The 19,309-nt window shown below is 29.4% G+C and overlaps 1 protein-coding gene across 2 annotated transcripts in view; it reads left to right on the top strand.

Annotated features, from left to right (window-relative positions):
• Positions 1-19,309, top strand: part of LOC129910790 (protein artichoke) — a 435,745-nt gene that overhangs the window by 380,390 nt on the left and 36,046 nt on the right. For both annotated transcript variants that reach the window (XM_055988333.1, XM_055988334.1), the window contains one exon: positions 18,250-19,043. In XM_055988333.1, coding sequence (XP_055844308.1) covers positions 18,506-19,043 — 538 coding nt within the window. In that variant the 5' untranslated portion in view covers positions 18,250-18,505. The remainder of the gene's footprint in view (positions 1-18,249; positions 19,044-19,309) is intronic.

Consider the following 19,309-nt stretch of genomic DNA (forward strand, 5'->3'; position numbering starts at 1 on the left):
AAATCAAACAAGGTTTTGGAAAATAATTAAAAGCAACCGCATTTTTAACATTTTTCAAAACATTATTTAAATTTTTGCAGATATGTATGTTACTAAAGTAACATAAAGAAATATAAAATTCCACAACTAGACCCACCCTCTATTAATGGTGTTCCACTTAATTTTGCCAGCGAAGCCAAATACCTGGGTCTTATTTTGGATAGCAAATTAAACTGGAAAACCAACATACAAGAAAGAATAAGAAAAGCCACAGTGGCACTCTTTTCTTGCAAAAAAGCTATAGGGAATAAATGGGGACTATCTCCTAAAATAACTCATTGGCTATACACTGCAGTCATCAGACCTATTCTCACTTACGGGGTAGCAGTTTGGTGGACTGCTCTGGAAAAAGTAACATATCGAGACAAGTTAAGCAAAGTCCAACGTTCAGCCTGCATGTGCATCAGCGGAGCTCTCCGTTCGACACCTTCCGCCGCTCTTGATATATTACTCAATCTTCCACCCATAGATATATTCAGCAAGCAGGTGGCCGCGAGCACTGCTATTCGATTCCAAGCCATCTCTCAATGGACCAATAACTCTATTGGCCACACAAATATTCTGAATTCATTCGGATCAATCCACAGTCACTCCGACTACACCACCCCACAATTGGTTTTCGGCAATAATTATGAAGTCACCATCCCAAATAGATCAGAATGGGACAATAATGCCGAGTTTCTAAGAGATGATTCAATTCATTTCTACACAGATGGTTCTAAAACCAATGACGGAGTGGGTGGCGGGGTTTACTCCGATAGACTTAATGTTAGTCTCTCCTTCCGTCTCCCTAATCACTGCAGCGTGTTCCAAGCGGAAATAATGGCGATTAAAGAAGTACTGACTTGGCTCAAAGAAAACGTGATATCTACATCGGATATCCGCATCTTCTCTGATAGCCAGGCCGCCCTTAAATCCTTAGCTTCGGTTTCCACAAACTCCGTTACTGCCCGCGACTGTCGATCATCTCTCATGGAGATGTCAGAACAGTTTAACATTCACCTTTTCTGGGTGCCGGGTCACAGAGATATTCTGGGAAACTGTGAAGCAGACGAACTCGCCAGAAATGGAACTCTAATACCAATTTTACCCAATAAGGCAAATATTGGTATACCAATCGCAACGTGCAAAATCATGCTGAAGCAAAAAGCTATAGAGGCAACAAACATACGATGGTCAAACATTATAACTTGCCAAACGGCCAAGCAGATCTGGCCTAGGCTAGATCCAAAACGTTCAAAAAATTTGTTGTCTCTAAGCAGATTGCATATCAGCTCTGTAATAGGTGTCTTAACAGGACACTGTCTCATAGGTAGACACGCCATAAGACTTGGCTTAATCTCTAACCACTTCTGTAGAAGTTGCCTTGATGAGGAAGAAGAAGAAACAATCCAACATCTTCTCTGCTCATGTCCTGCCCTTTCCAGTAGACGTAAAAAATACCTGGAAAAATATTTCTTAGAAGATACCAGTGAGCTAATCAATACTGACATCTTCAACCTTCACCGCTTTATTAAAAGCTCCAACTGGTTTAATTAGTGAGGAATTTCCTCACAAAATCATGGTATCACAACGGACCAATAAATGGTCTAAGTGTGTCAGTTGTTTTCCTGACAGCCATTTCTACCTAACCTAACCTAACATAAGGAAAGTACTGACGTTGTATTACACATTAATGAAGTGTATTTTTGCTTAGTAAGTGCATAAATGTTATGAAAAAAAAAAACATAAAACCATAATTTTTTTCCAAAGCAAATTAAAGCAGAATTTTGAAAACCAGAATTTTGACAAGCTCATTTTTGATTTATATTAAAACTAAGGAAATCCTTTTGTTTTAAGAATTTCTTTGAAATTGAATTAGTCGTTTGGGTGAAATTCAGTGATGTAAAACAAGACCTTCTATGGCAGGTATACCATTAATACCTTATTTCATTTTATTTGACTGTACGTAAGAATATTATTTAAGATCTAGAATTTGCTCGCATGCAACCTTGACTTATTTTCACTTAATTGACTAAGAAAAAAATAAAAACAAATATGTACTAATTTAGAAACAAAAACAGCAAGATTGCAAACAAACGAGCTAGGTTGTCTGCGCTTCAATAAAATTTATAATATTTGCTTACCTAATTTCAATCTAGGTGAAATACTTTCATTTTCTGTTTTCAAAATAATCAGGTTAGAGTTAACTTCGAGTTTGAATTTTTTATGATGATTAAACTGTTTAAAATCACGCATGTTAGCTAGATAAATAAACATTTTGTTTAAAATTTTTTTGACGTGATAACCTCTTATAAATCGATGAACCATGGCAGCCACCACGAAAAAGTGACGCCATTTTCTAACGTTCCACTTGAAATCTTTAGCAGTGCGGCAAAAATTTCAATTCAAAATTAAAAATAAACTATTAAAGACACAAAAATCTTCTATAGCTTATTTGAAAGACCTAAGGTTGAATACATTTGAAGGATTTTAATAAATTCCATCTTTTAATAGGGTAAATAGGGGTAAAACAAAATTTCAAAAAATTGGCTATTTTCTAAACGCGACAATGTAAAGCGTTGAATTTTTTTTAATCAATAGTTAAACTTATTGCAAGACTGACAATGGTATTGCAAAAATTCTAAAAAATTTCAAAACCAAGCTATTATTGGTTTTCTGAAACTAAAACATTAGGTAGACCTTTGAAAAAGTGATTATTGTTAGGGGAATTTTTTTTGACAATTTAAAAAACGTCATTCGAAATATAAAAAAAAAAAAAGTTAGGGGTCTGATACAGATTTTTTTTTTTAAGTCTCTGAGTTTCGAAATATGAATTTTTGAAAAAACACCTACTTATTTTGGGGTATCTATCTTTTGATCTAAAGCAAATACAAATTTGATTGAACTTTACTGAGCATCCTGATGATATTACCTTTCATTTGGTATATCACACATAACTGTACATTCACTACAACCTACACAATGTTAAATAAAAAAACTTGCGAAATACCTCTAAACACCTGTGGAGATCTGTTGATCATGAACCGTCACCAGTGTACTTTTTCTATTCTAACTTTTCTAGTCATCGCAGAAATAAGATTGAAACGTCATATGAAAGGTGAAATTATAAGCTTTTACATAATATACAATTTTTTAAAGGTTGTTTAAAAAAAATTGATTCAATAGCGTGAGAAGATAAAATTATATGTTTTTTTTTGCTTTTTTTGATGAAAATTGATCAAACTCAAAAAATTCTAGCTCTTTTCGTAGATGCCTAATAGACATGATCGATATATACATATACGTTGAGCTGAATCAATAACTTATTGCCAATAAGCTTTCAGGTAGTATAAAATTTATTATAGGTTGTTATATCAAAAAAATGAATTTTTGGGTGATGAAAATGATTTTTTTCACTTTTTTCATAAGAAATGAATGTTTTTAATAAATTATTTTAATACTTTCTAAACATTGTAAAAATTTAAAAATGGTTTTATTATTTCGACGATATATTTGGCTTTTTAATGGTACCTATAATTTTTTTGTAAGCTTTTAAAATAAAAAATTAATATAATGAGAAAAGAAAAAAGGTATTTTTTTTTTAGCTTTTTCTTGTAAATTATGATTGTTTCAAATAAATAAACGCTTCAATTGATTCATTTTAAAAGCACAAAACCTGTTTTCTTACGACCTTATCACGTAAAATCATCGTCCGTAAACCGGCTTCACAGACAACCTCTTTTTTGTGAAAATAATTTGCACGAGCTAATTAAAAAAAATGTGTAATCTACATAACAAAATTACCAAAATAAGATATGTTAACAGATGCTTAGAATTTTTAAAGCTTTTTTGTAAACATTAATTAAAAAATAATTATTTTAATAGAGTTGTTTTTAAAAATATCGAAATTATCATTTTATATAATTTTTGACCCCCAAACGAACTGTAAATCACAGTATAATCACAGGTATAACAAAGAATTTTTTGAAGCCATGTAAAATAAAATAAATTTTGTATGTATTTAAAAAATGTTCAAACTTTTTCAAGGAATAATAAATTAATTCACACTAAAAAATTGAGTTTCAAGAAAACATTTTCAGATTTTCTTATTTTTATAAAATTGTGCCCAATTAAATAATTTAATAACTTTTTTTTTTAGCAAATACCTTATCTAAACAATTTTGTATTTTTTTTTTATCTTTTATCCAACACAATTTTATTATTTAAATCTGTTCATTTCAAAATTTTACATATATTTCGCAGTACCTACTAAAAGATCAGAGTGCAGACAAGATAACTAAACAGAATGGTAAAAAAAAATTATCAAAGTAAACAAAAATTTCGCAAATCTAATCAAATTAAAATTTTGGTGTTTTATTGCTTAGCAAATATGTATATTTTGTCTATTTTTGCAAAATTCATTTCTTGGTAAAATGATATAAATAAGAAGTGAAGCAAGTAAATTTTAACAGTTTATTAAAGTTGTTCTTTATAGAATATTCGGAATTAAGTTAAAAAAAAAAAAAAAAAAATCAAAATGAAATCTCTTCTTGTTGTTTTTGTATTAGGTAAAAACTACATACATATTTAGAGTTAAAAGTTTTTAATATAACTCATTTTTTTTTATGTTTTCTATAATTTAATTGTTTTGGTTTTGCAGCGGTGGTATATATTTTTGCCGTAGAATCCTTTATATCAGGTTCCCCAAATGTAGTGGTTATAAATGGTAGTAATAATAATAATAATGCTGATACTGGCGCAGTTTGTGCCAGAAAAGTAAATACAACTAGTTGTGAAATATTTCGTTCTATAGATGAACTGTTTGCTCGTAACCATGAACTTGGTAAAACAAGTAAGTTAAAACAAAAAAGATACATTTTACCCAAAATTTAGATCCTAAAATGATATTTTTTATTTATTTATTAATTTTTTTTTGTGTTCCTTTTTAGGTTGGCGAGTATTACGAAATTTTTCAATATGCACATCTTCCAAAACACAAACATTTGCCGTGAAGAGCTGTCGATTATAAAAGCTGATAATTTTCAAAATAATTTAATCAATTTAACTGTATTTAATAATCTGTTTGTATAATAGAGAACTTTGATCTTTGGTAAATATATTTCTTAACGGAGTTTTTTTTTTTTCAAAAATTGACTTTTCAGCAAGTCATTCATATTTAATTTTGAAAGCTTATTTACGAACGTCTTAATAGGTGCCTTACTTTCTTGTTTTCAGTCATTCCTGAACAGAAAATTTCTCAACATGAGTTAATTAATCTGTAGTTGTCGAAAACCTATCAGAAGGTATTTAGTTCGAAAACATACAATTTTATTGCAAGTACAGTGAATGAAAGTAATCATTTACCTAAAAGTTAAGTAACGGTGCGTCTTTGTGGTAACATACAGTTTAAGTGACTTAAAAATTTGAAGTTGGTGCTACTATTTTGTTAACGAGTCCTTTGTCAGGTTGCCATTATTTATTATTAAAAATTCAATGTAAATTAACAAGATTGAAGTGAAAGCTGTTGAGTTGCTTTGGGAATAAAAAGATTCTTCAAGTCGATAAATAAAATGGCGCCCAATGGTGGGGAGACTGGACACAGCTGGCTAAGCAAATAGGCCGGCAATAGTAAAGGTTAATAAAATTTTTAACCATTTTAACGTGCAAACAAATTACATTTTTGACAATTGAGTAAGCTTCCAACTCATAAATCTGGCTCTTAAAATTTCAAGTATCTATATGTTGAACTTTTTTCATATGTAAAAGATTCAAGTAGATTTGTGTGCTACTTTTTTATAAACTTTATGATTTATTATCTTTTTTTGGATTAAGTATTTCGTACAATGAACACAATGAACCAAAAAAAATCGCATCTCCTAAACCTCTTAATGTTAAGTAGGCCAAGGTCTTAATTTAAAGTTATCTAAAATAATATAAAAAGACATCAAGATATCTTTCCAGAAGACTTTGCAGTCTAACATGGAAAGAGAGCTATTTGATGACAAAAATGCATCAATCTAGCAATGCATAAACCAAATTTACGTGATCTTAAAGAAAATACAAAAAACTATTCCAAAAAAGAGAGCTGCACCAAAAAGAGCTTCCTGATGGTTCCTGCTAAAAAGGACTCCATGAATACCTAATAAAGAATGTGGCAAATATTGTTCGAAATTAAAAAACAACTTGATTATAAGTTGCAAAACGATTTAACTTCTAAGAATATCAACAAGATATTGGGTTGGATTTTGTATTGACCATCCATTCCATTGGTTTTATTGGCATTTTTCGCTCAGTTCGTGTGAACTTCATAAACCTAGTTTTAATTCGCTAAGTTGATATAAACTTAGAGAAACACTCAAATGACAAAAACTATTGTAGCAAAAAAATCTAAACTGACGTGACTATCTAGCAACAAAAAAATATAAAATTATTTTGGATTCGCTTAGTTCATAATAAACTAAGCGAAATACTCAAAACACAAAAACCACCGCAGTAAAAAAAAATCAAACTTTCCGTAAATGTTTGTATCCCGAAAATCCAATATCCCAAAAATTGAAATAACCGATTACCCAGAATCCCGAAAATCAAAAATCCTGAAAAATTAATTATTTCGAAAACGCAAACAATTTGCCATTATTTTCAATTAGGTAATAAAAAAAATTTTGGGATTTCAATTTTGGGATTAAAGTTTTCGGGGATTTTGTTTTCTGGATTGTGTGCTTTTAAGATTATGGGTATTCGAATTTCATCTTTCGGGATTCTGATGGGATTCTGAAAAAGTGTGAAAAATACAAAATTGCTGTTGTATCTATTCCTCCCTCTCCACTTCTCCTCTCTCCTTTTTTATTTCGACATATGTAATATATTATACTAGCTGACCCGGCGGACTTCGTTCCGCTATTTCTTGTATTTATTTCTATTTTCGAATTTGTAATTTGTCATAATTCCTAATACAAAAAGGAAATCAAAACTTGTTCAAAGTTCGTCCAATTAATTTAAAAATATTCACTTTTAAAATTTAAAAAAAAGTGGCCTATGTTAAAAACGTTTTTTAAGTTTTTTAATTTACCATTGTAAGGCTTGTAGTGAATGTAGCGTTATGTGTGATATATCAAATGAAAGGTAATATTATCAGGATGCTCAATAAAGATAAAGCTCCAGATCAAAAGATGTAACGTGTTGAAAAATAGAGTTTTATTTTACCGTTATTTCAAATTTGTCATTACAAAATTAATTGAAACTATGTACAAATATAGTCTTGCCCATTATCTATCTACACTGTAAATTTCATTCATTTGTCTATTGAAGAAAAAAAGATAAAAATAAAAAACTGTTAAAAACGGTCAAGAAACTTGGGACAAAAAAAAATTGTTTTTCCCGTTATTCGGTCAAAAATCATTTTAAATATAAATTTGAGATTTTTTGCAGACTTTTAAACATTCCAAAAAAATAAAAGACTACTCAAAAATGTCCCCAAAAATTAGGTTGTTTTTCAAAAATTTTTATTTCAAAATACAGGGCCTATGAAAAAAATCCGTTTTAAACCCCTAATTTTTTTTTTTTAAATATCTTTCTCATGGTGTAACTCAAATTTCTGTGCAAAATTTTGCGTACCTCTAATTAGTCTTTTGTCGAAGGTCTATGACTGCAATAAAAACCCTCACAACTTGGTTTTGAAATTTTTTTGAATTTTTTCAATACCTTTTTTAACTATTGAATAAATTTGTCTATCATTTAAAAAAAAAGTCAACTCTTTACGACTTACCGTTTAGAAAATAGCCTCTTTTTTCAATGTCGTGTTACCCCTATTTACCCTATAAAATCTTGAATTTTTTTTTGCCTTAAACCTTCTCCTCTTATGCCTCTTTGATTTCAAAAAAAAAAATTAAGAAAATGAGTCAGTCTGTGTGGCCGGTTAGCGAACGTACACAAAACCAAACTTTAATATATATAATAGATTTGCATAAATTATGTCATCAAGTAGGTATAACCAACTTTATTCTTTCAAATTCTGTGATTTTTATTGCTTAAAGGACTTCTCTCACAGAAAGTAATAAATAAATATATTTCCCTTATCATTTAACCGATAACTGATACCTCAGCTCTATAGATTGATTGCAGAATTTTTTATGTAAATAAAATCATAAACCACAGAAAAAAATAAAATAAAAAGAAAAAAAGATAGAAAAAAAAAACTTATTATTAGATAATATTTCTTTCGACCAAGCTCGACATTTACGCAGTTCGAATTTGAATGCTTCCATTTGCAAAGAACCTTCTTCAATAATAATAATCACCACTTCTAAAGCCTCACTAAACACAAAACAAAATATAAAAAAGAAAGCAAGAAAAAAAAAAAACAAAAAACAATTGCCATATCCTTAACTTTTGTTCGCGTCCGTCGTGCTCGTTATCCTCTTGACTCACTGACTTATAATATTTGAAATAACTTTGGCTGACAAATGAGATTTTTATTACGCCATTTGTCCGAGCCTTATCCTTATGCATTTATTTCATTTATGCTAGCTTTCCTTTTCAGGATTCACTAGGATACAAAAAATAAAAGTGAAAAATAAAAAAAAAAAAAAATCACAACAAACAAAACGAAGACGTACATAGGTCATCATAATGAAAAACGCTGAAATAGACAAATAGAAAACAATAAAGATAAAAAGAAATAACTCAAGTTATACGAATATCCTGCAAAATTATCGCACATCAGATTGAAAGAGCACTTGCTATGAGAAAATAAGGAAATAAAAAAACCATCATCTACTATGGGGCTTTTGGATTTTATTTGATGCAAAAATCTAAAAAAAATTGGAAGTGATATAATTATTGTGAACGAAAAATTTCACAAATTTCGTTTCTTTAAGCCCTTCAGCCTTCAATTCCCCTGCCCTTCTCTCTAAACATTTACAAAAAAAAAAAAAAACTATGCATCCTTTTGATAATTCATTCTTATTACAAATAAAACATTTTTCTAGAAGGTAAAATTTTTGTTTGTACTTTTTGACAGTCTAAGATTTTTAATGAAGTTTGTATGATATTTTCTAGTAATTATTTAACAATAATCTAAAACTAAAATTAAAAAAAAAAAAAAAATTCCCTATTTAAAAAAAAAAATGTTTTTCAAAAGTTCAAAAATTATTGGTGGTCCTCAAATATTATTTTCAAAAAACACTCTGTACAATCTCTAAAAACTGCTACATAGCAAGTTTGAAATGCAAAGACCCATCCTTTACATACTTACATACATAAATAAATACAGACATAACAGGCGTAATGTCAGGTTTGATTATATAAACCATCAAATTCGTTAATCCCAAAAATAAAAACATGGGTCTAGCAATTCTACCTCTCTGTCTGTCTATATCTGCAGCTAAAGACCAGATTACTGAAATCATTTGCTTTAAACTTTGTAGTGTAGGGTTTTGGTGATTCTCTTGAGAAGATGTTGATTTTTTTTTTAAGAAAAAAATTTAACGGTACTTGCCATATAACCAAAATGGAAAAGCTTGTTCTCCTCAAAAACGCCTCTCACGATTTTAATTGAAAAAAAAAACTGTACTACGACAAATAAGGTTCTAACGTTGAACCAATTTCTTTATTGCTGACTTTCTCATAATCCACTAAACCAATTTTAACGATAACACTGGTCAACAAGGTTTTTGCCACAAGAACCAAAATATACTTTTCTAGTAGTTTTTGGGGTGCTGAATCCGAATCTGAAGACAGAAAAGTTTGATTGGCCTCCGTTTTTAAAATATAACCGTTAGAAAATGTCAAAAAACGTAATTTTGGCTGTTTTCGAGGTTATGTTTTTATGTGGAGTAATTCATTATGAATAAATTTGTAACGTTGCCTATAAGAGCTAGTTTTATTATTTCAAAAAATGTTTAAATCTTTCCGATATCTCTTTTATTGCCCGAGATATTTAAAATTTAAGTAGCGGTCTTTGAATCAGAAACAACACTGGCCAACTGGTTTTTTTTTTATAACGGTTATATTTCAAGAACGGAGGCTAATAGAATTTTTGCGATTGCGGATTTGAATTCAGCAACTCGAAAACCTTCAGAAAAGTATATTTTGGTTCTTGTGGCAAAAATTCTGTGACCAGTGACTTAAACTTTAGATTAAGTTTAGTTTCTCTATGGCTTATTAAATGAAATTTAAGATATCTCGAGCAATAAAAGAGATATCGGGAAAATTTAAACAGTCTTTGAAAGAAGAATATATGTTGTTATAATAACCGTTACAAATTTGTTTATAAATGAATTACCTAACGTAAAAACAGAATCTCGAAAACAGCCAAAATGACGTTTTTGAGCATTTTATAACGGTGATATTTAAAAAATGGAGGCCAATCAAATTTTTCTGACTTCAGAAACTACGAGAAAAGTATATTTTGGTTCTTGTGGCAAAAAAAGGTTAAATTTTGTTGACCAGTGTAAATTTTGTACAAATCGTATAAATATTCATCCTATAAAATTAAGAAAAAAAAAATCAAATTAAAATATTTTTATTAAAAAAAAACATTTTTTATTTTTTGAAAAATCAATTTTTCGAAAACTAATCAATAAATTTTCTTGAAAATTTATTTTAATATATCAGTAATTTTTTCTTTTTTAAGTCCTTAATAAATTTTTCTTTTTGAAAAATTGCATTACCTATATTTTTTTATAAAAAATAATTTGCTATACAAGAAATTACATTGTTTGGAGTTCAACAAAACATATTAAAATATATTTTTGTAATTAAAAAAATTAGTCTTATATTATTTTATAACAGCTTATTTTCAAGCAGTTTACAATATTGCCCTGAAATCTGGATTTATGGGGAAAAATAACAGGTTTTTCAACATTTGCATACTAGTTTTGAACATGAAAATATGCCATAGCAATTTTTGAAAACTTTAATTTATTTAAGAGACCAATTTTGTTCTTCTAAAAATCATTATTTATAGTTGTTTAAACTCAAAAATCACAATCTTCATGAAGAGCCCATCATAGGACAGTTAAATATTTTTAAAGTAAAATAAAAACAACTATCATCAAAAAAACAAAATGAACTCAAAGTGATAATGTTCCTATTTCATCCTATTTTTGGTATCTTCTATATCTATAGAACCGTGGAAATAAAATGATGATGAGGAAAAAAAAAAAGACTTTCAATTCATTAAAATCCAGGAAGACCCTTACCGAAAATTTAAATTTCCAAATTGTAGAATACCATCTCAATTCACTGCTATAGATAGTATAATCATTGGCCAAGGAGACCTCATCCGTCAATACCTTGCAGTTAAGGAACATTATAAATTATAATGTTGAAAAAAATACTCGATTCTATACGTTGGCCCCGGGTCAGCACACTACTTCAAATAAAAGCAAACGTTAAAACTCAACTTGCCCAAGTACTACAATTCTTTAAAATTATGTATTACTGAGAACTGATTCTAACTTACCTTACATAATAAGAACACCTTACTCCAGATCTTTACTCATAACACAATTCTTTTTAGAGTCATTTTTCTTCTTTAATTTTATGTGCATTTCTTTGAAAAAATAATCCACAGTATCCCATTACCTAGGGAAGTTGAAAAATAAAAGTAAATCTCTGAATAAAATATTAAATAGAAAACTGCACAAAATCAGGACATAAAATTGAAAGAAAAAGGAGAGACATATTTTTTTTCCGCGAGGAGCAAAAATTTGTTTACGTCGTTGTCGTTGTCATTGTCCTTATTATCTTACATACAAAGTTTTCCTTCCTTTTTCATTGCTTGAAATGTCCTGGGTAGTTTTATTACTACCTATTTCTCCTTTGGAAAATAAGTTATTGTACTACTCTACCTTATCCTGATGATGGGCTACTTCCTTTTGTGTGTCCTTTTTTTTATGACTGTTGCTTGCTGTTTTACTTAAGCAAAAATTCATTATTTACTTGCCATTGCCAGTTGATGCAAGTTTCAACATTACTTAACGCAATTTCTCATTGAAGAGTTATAAGAGTTGAAAAAGAAAAAGAAATTATTTTCTTTTTCTCTGAAAGGTCTTTTGTCTTTGTCTTAATATTTTTAACAAACTGATTTGTAATAATTTTTTCTTTGATTCTTTTGATGACGAAAATCTTTTGATTTGTATGCTGACTTCGAAAAAGAAACTAAAGGAAAAAAGTTTTTAAAAGAAATGATTTTTTCCATATTTTTTTCACCTGAAATCTGTCTTTTATAGAATTGCAAAAGGCTGTTCAAAAAAAAAAAAAAAATATCTAGATTCGTAAAAGTTCATTAATTTTTCTGATTTTTACTAAACATAAATAGAGTTGTTGTCTTTCTTTGATATTTCTTCAAACAACCAAAAAAATCCTTTAGTTCTTTTAGTAATAAAAAAAAAAAATAATAAATAAACATTTTATTCCTAGAATTCTTCTTATCTATTTTTATTGAAAAAGTTATGTCTTGTCTAAAGCATTATAGTGGATTTAAGTTCTTCTTTCCTTTTTGAATTTGTTATTTTTATTTTCTGTTTCTAATTTTTTTTTTTTTTTTTTTTTTGAGGAAAAGCCTTATCCGGTTTGCGGATGTTGGTAGTCTCCTCTGGATTTCCGTTTCCGCCAACACTAACCTAACAAATACGACAACAACATACATTTGGATGATGACAACACACAACAACGTTAAACGTGCATGATGCTAATGAGAATTTAATGAAACTTGGCTCGAACTGCACATTTGGCAAAGAGTAAAGGGATGATTGTGCAGTTTTATAATATTCTCGTGGGTACATAAACTCTATAGTACAACTGCAACATGACGAAGGATTTTGTGAAATTTTTTAAGGATATACTACTGGCATATCCCGTCTTAAACGATTATGAAGTTTTTTAAAGTTCGGCGAGATAGTTTTTTAGTTTCTTTTTTTTTAAATAGTTTAAGGATGTTTTCTTAGCTTTTAAGTTTTGTGTTTATAGCCACCCACTGATATATGTTTGGTGGGAGTTTTTTTTTTTTATTATTTTGTTGGCTTGGGGAATATAAAAAAAAGATTTAAGTGAGGAGGATGTTTTTTTTAATCTATGTCATGTTGATTTTTTTTGAGTCGAGAAGTTCATTTTGTTTTTAATTTGAATTACGTACGTTATTAGAGCTTACCAACTTTTTAACGAATTAATTTCTTTACATTTCCACTACAGTCAACTTGTCCAAACGATTAAGACGATAAACCTGACTTTTTTATTAGGTAATTTGTCCTTACTATTTAAGTTTTTATATTCTGAAAGGGTACATAACTTAAATAATATGGAAAAATTACCTAATAAAAAAGTCGGATTTCTTAAGAAAATAAATTTTATCTCGGTTATTTATGGAATATTCTCAACAATGTTATACGATTTTGAAAAGAGAATTGAACTTACCAACTTTTAAGGTAACTTGCCGAAACATCGTAGTGCATTTTTTTACACTACGGTTCATTGAATTAGAATCATGTAACATTTTTTAGTACTTAGTAGGGCAAAAAGTAAAATTTGCTTTAAAACTGATGCAGCTGAGTTAAAATTTTTGAATGCATTTGGTAGCAGGGTTATTCAAAGTTCCGTAAAAAAAGAAAAAAATGAGAAAAATTAAGATTTGTAGTCACGGTACATGAAAAACCGTCACAGGGTGACCATTTTTTTGACTTTTTTTTTCAAATGCACATAACTCACAAAATATATGGCTGCGGTTTTTTTTATTATTTTTCTGATAACTATCACCTCGTACCCTATCTACCGTTTTTGTTTCGAGGTTAACTTTTGAGACACCCTCTATAACCGGTGTCATAATATTTAAGCTCTTTAGTTTTTATCTCACTGGCGAAAATAATAATGTAGAATGTAGGAATTTGCAAAATACATTATAGAACAAAGCTTGGAAATTGGCTCAAAATTTTTTCCTACACGGAGAAAACATAATACCAGGGATAACTTTACCTCAAGTACCTATATCTAATCAGAATAAAGTTAAAAATACCAGAAATAAAGGTGAACATATCAGAAGTATAGTTATCCAATTTTGAGATGCACAGTTCTGCCTTATATGTTTTTAATTATTTTCTTTGTTAAAAAAACTTAACACTTAAATACACAAAACTTGATATAAGTAGGTAGATACTGGGGTCGAATTACTGCATACGATTACGATCAATACGTCAATACGTTAACGAATGATCGTAATCGTGTGCCGTAATTTGACCCCTGAATTTATCGTACACCGAAAAAAAAAAATTTGCTATCAAATTAACATTTTTGAGTGACAAAAGTTGTCCAACAATTAAAATATCAATTTTGATATGATTATCATATCATTTTGACATTTTTTAATGTAAGTGAAAATTTCACTTTGACAATTAAAATATCAATGTTGACAAGATTTTACGTTTCAGTTTATTATTATGATATTTTTCTTTCTTTTTCTTTTTTTTTTATTATTTTTACTGTTTTAAGTACCTTTTTTCTTGCTTTTTTCTGTAAAATCAAACAAAACATTACTGAAAGTGAATACTCTTTATAAAATAGTGATATAATTGTTTTGTTATTTTCTCCCAAAATATGTGTAGTAAAATCTTATTGCCGATTAAATTTTCTCAGTAAATAATATCTACATTTTACTTCATAAAAAAAAATTTCAAAAATGTGATATTTAAGTATCATCCTTATAATAAAAATATTGTTTTGATATTTTAATTATTATAAAAAACATTTTATAGAGCATTTTTTGGTGATATTTAAAAAATGTTAAATTGATATTGGCTTTTTTTTCGGTGTAGTATTTTATTTTTTCTGATACCCACGAGTAGGTTAACTACAAGTTTAGTTGAACTTGAACCTATTTTATCAGGTTTATTAACTATCTTCACAATCTCAATCCACAGAGCTGGTGTTAGAGTCCCTTTCGAACTTAATCTTCAATCAATGAGCTTCCTCAGAAAAAATATTTCTTGATTATGATTTAAATAATACTTTTAAAAAATACTAAAAAAGTACGTATACGTCACAGTGAACATTTCCTTATAGGCGTGAGTGTAAGCGAAACTACCAATGTTTATATAGTTGCTGGAAATTTAATACCCTTACCGTTGTTTTTTTTTTTTTATAAAAATATATTGGCAAAATCACAATCACAACTAATAAGCATCGGTTTTCGAAGGAAGGTGTTCTTAGTAAAATCCATTAAAAAGTAGGTGAAAGCAGCTTTAAATTATTTAAAAAAAAAAAACTTAACTTTATAGTTCTTTACAAAACAAAGAAATTAACCTAGTTTACTTCTACAATGGTACACTTTTACTGCGACACTGAAAAAAGTTGTTTGAAATCTATTCACTAAACGATAAGAGTTACTTCATTTTTGAGTGCATGGTTAACATCTTAAAAATTATTCTTCTTGTCTAATGAACAGTGTTCTAATTTACATTAAATGGCAATTTTTTTCTGAATTGAATGTCCTGGATACAGACTTAAACATACAAAAAAAAAATAATTTGTCTTTCTAAAAAACTTATTTGTAATAATTTTATTCCCAAAAGTAGGTTTTTTACCCATATCAATATCCATAACAGCCTGATCCTTGTCATCTGGTAAAATACATTTTGGCTCAAATCGATTCGTTTGAACTTAATATTCCAAGTCCATGAAATTTTCAAGTTAACCCCTAAAACCAACAAATTTGTCAATTTTATTACCATCTGTTAAATAGAAGCTTTATGTGTGTTTGTGTGTAGATATACACTTTCACCTTTGCAAACATCATTTTCAAAACGAGAGAAAGCTATTAGGAAAAAAAGAAACACACAGAACCAAAAATGCACAGAGCCTTTGACATCGCCCTCAAAACACAAAATAAAAAAATAAGAAAAAACCTATCAACTTTTCCAGACCATTTGTTAGCAAAATGACCTCATTTACAAAATCATATATCATGATTTGATTCGACTCTAAAAATGGATGCCAAAAAGCCACCTGCAAATGACTAAAATCCATTTCATCTATTTTCCCAGTGCTTGCGCTCGCTTTAACTGCTTTGCCTGATTTGGTAGCTGCTATAGCAAGTTCGCGTTCCTTATATGTATATTCCATAAAAACCTAAACTTCCATCGAAAGCATTAACCAAAATCACAGATATAAATTCCGTTGACACTTTTAGTAGCAATAGAAATTCAATCCTGTGTGATTCCTTCCCCAATATCGCTTCTGCCATGGAAGAGCAGCATTTTCCTTCTTTTTTTTTTGTATATCCCCTTTTTTTTGTGGATGTGGATTGGATACCTATTTCATTATACTTACCAATAAATCCTTTTTATAAATCCTTATTCTGCACGAGTCGAGAGACATACATTCGGGAGAACAAAAAAAAAAAAAAAAGGAAGAAATATCCTTTCACCACATTGAACCTCTATACTCGCAGAGCAGATACACAAACATACCGCGAGCATTCATCCCATGCTCTATGGCATACGGGAGATATTGCCAAGCGCACCTTTGAACATTAGAGAAAAGGTATAGCAGCGTTATTGATGCTGAAAGTTGGCAATAAACCTGGAAAACGATTTCAAGGTGCTTTGCACGGGAAGAGGATGTAAGTTTGTTTTTTTTTTTTTTTTTTTTTTTTTTCTTATGATTCAACGAACGAAACCGGAAGACTCGCCGACACTTATGAAAAATTGGAAATGGAGCATAGAATTTAAGAGAATTCAAGCAGAAATGCATCCAACTTCAAGCTGAGACTAAAGACAACCGAAGGTGTAAAAAATTGGGTAGAAATATTATTTCTGATAGAAGTCAAAGTAACGAATTTAGAAAATTAGAAATTTTATAGGTACCTAAATTCTTTATTTAACTTTTAAATCAGAATCAGGTTTGATAGTCTGATATCGAAAATACAAGTGTTTTGTGAGAGAAAAATAAACCTTACTTTCATGAAGTTAAAGCTCAAGTTGATACATAATTTTGGTATTCCCTGATTTTGAAAAACACCCACTTTTTTAGGGGAATTTGTAGGTGTTTTTTTTATATTTTGGAATTTTTGTTAGCGTTCAAAAAATTTCAAACTTTAAGGACATATAGCTATTGGATGTATGAATACATTTATGCAAATTGAATTTTAAAAAATAATTTTGGACCGAATAACGGGAAAAATAAATTTGTTTACCCCAAAAATGTTTAAAAGTTTTAACCGTTTTTTTTATTTTAATCCTTTTTTCTTTAACAGTTAGAATGAAATTCATACCGTAATCTCAGTTTGAAATTTCGACATGATTGGCTTTACAAAATTGTAACTTTTTTGCGGACGTGCGTCGGTCGGTCGTATACAGATATGATTGAGGCATATTTTTAAAACTGAAATAATAAGCTTTTAGATGATTTAAAATTTTGTATAGGTTGTTGTATAAAAAAATGAACATTAGGGTGATGAAAGAATAAAAGTTAGATTTTTCTGGTTTTTTTTTTATGTGATTGCATTCAAAAAATTCCAACTCTTTTTGTAGATGTCGTACATTCATAAATGAGAGGAATATTTTGAGCTGAAACAATAAGCTTTCACATGATATAAAATTTATTATAGAATGTTATATAAAAAAATGGATTTAAATGTGAAATTTGAGTTTTTTGCTTTTTTTGTTAAAAAATGATTATTTTCGATAAATCATTCTTATTCTTTAATGTAATGTAATTTTATTCTTTACAAAAAATATTTAGCTTTTTAATGGTATAATTTTTTGTAAGCTTTTAATATAAAAAAAATTAAATAATGAGAATAGTACACAAACAATCTGTTTTCTTATGACGTTATCTCGTAAAATTATCGTTCTTAAACCGACTTTACGGATAACCACTTTTTTGCTTTAATTTTATTTTTGGAAAGCTGTCTCATATTAATGTTAAACTTTGCTTTACTCATGTTTATGATGATTTCTCTGTTAATACAAATGGAAGAAACTAAGTTAACATTTTTATTTTAAGAAAGAAATTATGTTCTTTTTAAAAGCGTACATATATCTTTTTTTGGATGCTCAGATTTTAAAACTTTGAGCCTGAAATAAAAAAAAAAACTAGGTTAATTTTTTGTTCAAAAGTACAGTAGGTACACATTTATGATCTTTTAAAGGACAAATCAGTCCTTTTCTAAAAAAAAATCCTTTGTACTTTACTAGAACATGGAACTTATGTTTGTTTTCATATTTTTCTTTACAGAAACACATACCAACAAACACTAAAATGACAAAAGAAGAAGAATCCTGTTAATTTTTACTTTGTAAGGACGGCATTGAAAAATTAATTACAAAAAGGAAGGAACTTTTGACTGACAAAGAAGCAAAAAAGGACAAAAAAAAACAACCTTAACCAAAGAATTCCCACCATTTTATCATTTCCATCAAAAAAACAAATCTACACGGTGCACAGTTTCACTATAACCTCCTTGGAAATATAACAAAAAAATGCTAACAACATGATGATAGCATGGAACAGAAGAAGTCCTTGCGGTGGTCGTAGTAGTTGTAGTATTAGCAGTAGTCATTGTAGTTGGAGAACAACAACATCGTCGTCGTCAGCATGTACTATAAGAGGTAGTAGTATGTTGTGGAACAACATTAGAGACTGCCACAGTAATGGCCCCTCTATTCGGGGGTCACCACAAATTTCCCAATTATTTTGGCTCATAAGGACATCTCTGGTGATAGTGTGTCTTTTGTTGCCTTTGCCATCAACAACGAACATGGAAAAGGCCTTTGTACATTCATCGTCGTCGTCCTCTTCATCGTCGTTGTCGTCGTCATCATTATCATCATCGTCGTCAGCGTCGTTATCATCTTCATCGCAATATCCTTTGCCTCCAGAGGTGCAACAACAAATTATTGCGGCAACTATGAATGGGGGCGATATGATGGGAGCTGGAACCAATCAACAGCATCCTGTGGCCAGTAGCAGCATACAATGTCCGAGTTTCGATGAGAGCTCAGCTTGTCCCTGTTACAAATTCGAAGATGGTGAGTTTACCTAAAACCTATACATATACCTAAATTTATATATCTATGATACTTAGATAGTTTTCATTGCATGTAGATTTAATAGCTGTAGGCTGTGTAGAGTTCGTTCAATTTTGTAAAGTGAACGAAAAACAAAAGATCTCCAGTGTGTTTTTTCTTTTGAACCAACATTGACATTTGGAATGGGAAGTTCTAGAGCACGAAGGATATAGGATAGTAGTACAAAAATTCTGTCATGAGGATTAAAGCCAAACTAACAACTAACA

Source organism: Episyrphus balteatus, chromosome 2 (genome assembly GCF_945859705.1).
Source record: "Episyrphus balteatus chromosome 2, idEpiBalt1.1, whole genome shotgun sequence".
Taxonomy (NCBI): Eukaryota; Metazoa; Arthropoda; class Insecta; order Diptera; family Syrphidae; genus Episyrphus; species Episyrphus balteatus.